The sequence below is a fragment of the Amphimedon queenslandica genome, unplaced genomic scaffold (genome assembly GCF_000090795.2).
Source record: "Amphimedon queenslandica unplaced genomic scaffold, v1.1 AMPQUscaffold_11160, whole genome shotgun sequence".
NCBI classification, from domain to species: Eukaryota; Metazoa; Porifera; class Demospongiae; order Haplosclerida; family Niphatidae; genus Amphimedon; species Amphimedon queenslandica.
Genome location: NW_003548595.1, coordinates 1 through 4,052, shown reverse-complemented (window position 1 = coordinate 4,052; position 4,052 = coordinate 1). Strand labels below are relative to the sequence as shown.

The 4,052-nt window shown below is 34.6% G+C and overlaps 1 protein-coding gene and 1 long non-coding RNA gene across 4 annotated transcripts in view; both read left to right on the top strand.

The window, feature by feature from the left end:
- The window catches only part of LOC109589585 (uncharacterized), a 6,481-nt gene extending 4,540 nt beyond the window's left edge, over positions 1 to 1,941 (top strand). Inside the window, exons 3-4 of one of the 3 annotated variants that reach the window (XR_002188794.1) lie at positions 826 to 895; positions 967 to 1,093. This is a non-coding gene — a long non-coding RNA (uncharacterized LOC109589585). Of the gene's footprint in view, positions 1 to 825; positions 896 to 966; positions 1,094 to 1,915 lie in introns of those variants that run through there. The other 2 variants (XR_002188793.1, XR_002188795.1) reach the window with 2 other exon arrangements.
- An 812-nt stretch (positions 1,942 to 2,753) lies between these two features.
- Positions 2,754 to 4,045, top strand: LOC109589584 (uncharacterized; the record flags this gene model as incomplete). Its single annotated transcript, XM_020005640.1, has 3 exons — positions 2,754 to 2,856; positions 2,955 to 3,409; positions 3,464 to 4,045. Coding segments are annotated over exons 2-3 (978 nt in total), but the record flags the coding sequence as incomplete, so codon positions are not given.
- Positions 4,046 to 4,052: the final 7 nt, after the last annotated feature.

Below are 4,052 nucleotides of genomic sequence, written 5' to 3'. Positions count from 1 at the left end.
TCCAATGAGGAGTTTCTTCCACCTCACTTTCTGGTCTTTAGAAATGACAGAAACAGCCGGGGAGGTGGTGTTTTACTTGCAATTAGGGACTACATTCCCTGTTCCATCATTCCCTCCCTCCCCCCAATCTGGAAGTTTAGAGCTTAAAGCTAGCCTACTTGGTCTACTTGAAGTTCACATTAGGCCGGGGCGAGCCTTGACTGCCGGCCAGACAGATGGCTAAATAATAAGGAATTCCATGGTGAGTAGTAGAGTTATGGTGCAGGGGTGTAGCCAGGGGGGGGCAAGGGGGCAATTGCCCCCCTTTTTCAAAATCAAAATTTAAAAATAATAAAATAATAAGTTGCTTTTGGAAGGAAAAGCTGTTCTACAACTTACACATGAAAGGAAAAGGCCAAAGCAGCCTTTCTATGATGCCATTATAAAGCTGAAAAGGTATTCAATGTTGCCTATGATCGGTCAAGAAGTCTGCCATGTTGAAAAATAGGTGTGGTTACGCCCCAAAAGGGCGTGATTATTATTTAGCCATTTTGTATGTAACAATAATGAATACTTAAGTATTCATTATTGTTACATGTCCATGCATTATTAATGCTCAAAGTGGGCGTATATGGGAAGGAAACTATGAATTTAATTGGAGTGACCTGTATCATATTCTTGTTTCTCTATTCTCATTAAATTTCCCAACCATATGCTATGATACCAGATACCATATACAACATTATTATACAATGTACATATACTTATTCTTTTGCTATGCATTGATACCAGAAGAATTTTCAGCTATTTAAATATTTTGTACTCCTTGGCTACAACCACACCTAGATTGACAGCAAAGGATCATAGGCAACATTACGGAGAACTAAAATTCCTTAACATCATCATTTAAAATTATGTGAGCTTTATTATACATCATGATGAGGCTCACGTGGTGTTAATTTTAAGTGACTTCTTAATACCATATAGGACAAATTGTGACTTAGCAATAAATTAAAAATCAAGAATCAAACTGCATTGATGAACATAGCAGACGTTGCACGTGTGTATTGGAATTTTTGTGTACTTGTATTTTGAAAAAATAGATTGTGTATTTACATGTACTTCTATCACTTGTCAAATTTTTGTGTATGTACATTTACTTATTGCTTCCCAAATTTTTCTGTATTTTAGTGATTTTTTTCATTTATTTTTCATGTATCCTGTACTTAAATCTTGAATCATTAAAAGGATAATGTCTTCATCACCTTTCTTATTACTGTTTTGATCATCTGCTATTGCTACAAGGACTAAAAGGCTTTTTAAAATTTATGGTTGAGCAAACTAACTGCCATTTTGACTGCTACGTGGACACACCCTTTAATTAATTAATAGTTAATATAAAGACAGGAAAATCGTCTCCTCTACATGTACACAGCCAAGAGTTTGTGATTGAATTATAAATGATGTCAGCCCTGATCCAGCCTAATGCATCCTGAATCATGAGTTTTGGGCAGCTAACATTGCAATGAGCTTAGCCTGATCTACACGTATCAGCCTTGATACAATCTTGCTGGAATTCATACTGGCTCAGCCAGAGCAACATGCAGTCATGCATGATTCAGGAATGATACTTGTCAGACTGTACCAATACTGTAATCAAGCTCTATTCATTGATTTTTGGCAGTCTTGTATCATGTATGCTAACTCTTATCTGTGTACTTATTTTTGGTTCGTGTATATACTTGTATGTACTGGAAAACGTGTTTTTTGTCTAAATACTCATGTAACATGTACATGTATACACAGGAAATTTTTGCAACATAGACAATATGCAGTCAATTAAATTTACTATATTCCCCGTTTTATGATGTTTGATGTGCAATTTAAGCCAACTAATAAATGAACTTTCATTATTCTCTTTCTATTTTTATCACAGGTTCATAACATTCTCGTATGATGACAGTAAGTCATGTCACATGTGAATGTGTAATTTTACTCTTTTCTTCTATGATACCATTGTGATACTTTACTAAACTGTGTTATTCACAATCTTTCAGCCAGTAAGTCACATCACATGTGAATGTGTAATTTTATTCTTTTCTTCTATATTACCATTGTGATACTTTACTAAACTGTGTTATTCACAATCTTTCAGCTAGTAAGTCACATCACATGTGAATGTGTAATTTTATTCTTTTCTTCTATGATACCATTGTGATACTTTACTATATTGTGTTATTTACAATCTTTCAGCCAGTAAGTCACATCACATGTGAATGTGTAATTTTATTCTTTTTTTCTATGATACCATTGTGATACTTTACTAAACTGTGTTATTCACAATCTTTCAGGAAGTAAGTCACATCACCTGTGAATGAATAATTTTATTCTTTTCTTCTATAATACCATTGTGATACTTTACTCAACTGTATTATTCACAATCTTTCAGGAAGTAAGTCACATCACCTGTGAATGAATAATTTTATTCTTTTCTTCTATAATACCATTGTGATACTTTACTCAACTGTATTATTCACAATCTTTCAGGAAGTAAGTCACATCATATGTGAATGTGTAAATTTATTCTTTTCTTTTATGATATTGTGATTCTTTACTAAACTGTGTTATTCACAATCTTTCAGCTTGTAAGTCACATCACATGTGAATGTTTAATTTTATTCTTTTCTTCTATGATACCATCGTGATACTTCACTAAACTGTGTTATTCACATTCTTTCAGAAAGTAAGTCACATCAATTGTAAATGTGTAATTTTATTTTGTTCTTCTGTGCTTAAATGTTGTTGTTCAGCAAAGAGTAAGTTTGAAATAAAGTTTTTTAATGTAATCAACTTTTGCTTCACATTAATAGGACATAGGTTAGTTAAAAATAATCGCTTAGTATATGCTATAAACTCTGTGGAAGATTCACTTTACATGCATCTTGTGAGTACCCATTGATAATTATCATACTTAGGTGCTTATGAGAGAGCTCTCAAGGAGCAAGGAAGTGCTAATGTAGCATACGCTCGTCTTATGTTACTGGGATCAGCTGGTACTGGCAAGACGTCTCTCAAGCGTTCATTAATGGAAGAACCTTTCAATCCTCATACTACAAGCACCATTGTATCTGATGTATCCTCTGTACGGCCATTTGGACACAAGTGGCAAACAATGAGAGAAAACAAATGGAGAGAAGCTACAGAAGAAGATGAAATTGAGGAACTTGAACATTTGTTTAAATCCTTTCAATCTAAACAATCCTCACACTATAGACCTACATTTAGTGCACAATATTCTCATGATGAATTGATTTCTACTGGTTCTATAACTTCCATTTTGGGTATAGAGAGTAGTTTTATCCAATCAATACTAAGAAGAACTACACGTAGACTATTGTTTTTGTCATCATTGTCACAATCAACTGTTCAAGTTAGTCATACTTTAATAGCATTATAAGATAGCTATATTTATCTTTATGTACAGCCATTTCTTCATATATGGGATTGTGGTGGTCAGCCAGTGTTCCTTGAGATTCTCCCAGCCTTCCTCACTCCTCGTACAATGTTTCTCCTCCTGTTTGATGCTTCAAAGGATTTCAGGAAAAGATGGCAGTCACGTCAGAATACTCCTGATGGTAAAGTGCTGTTTGGTGAGGTAGTGAATGAAAGCACGAGTGATCTAATGGCCAAATGGATGTCTACAATACACAGTCACCTCATGAAGCACAACAAAGATAATACCTCTTCTTCTAGTCTCTATTGTATTGGCACTCGTGGTGACAAGTTGAATTCAGAAGGCAAGAAAGAAGTAAAGCAGCAAATGCAGTCCCTGTTTGAGGAGAAAGATTTCTCAGATCTTATCAAAGATGTGCTAATCATTGATAATACGACCTCAGGCAGAGGTGAAAAAGAAGATCCAAGCATCAAAGAATTACGCAAAGTTATTGATGGTTTTATCAAAAAGTTAGTTGTTCCAACCCCTGTCAATTGGGTTCTATTTCGCAAAGTTTATCAAGAGCTAAAGCAGAATGTCATTAGTGCATCTGATGCTATTGCCATTGGAGTGGCATGTC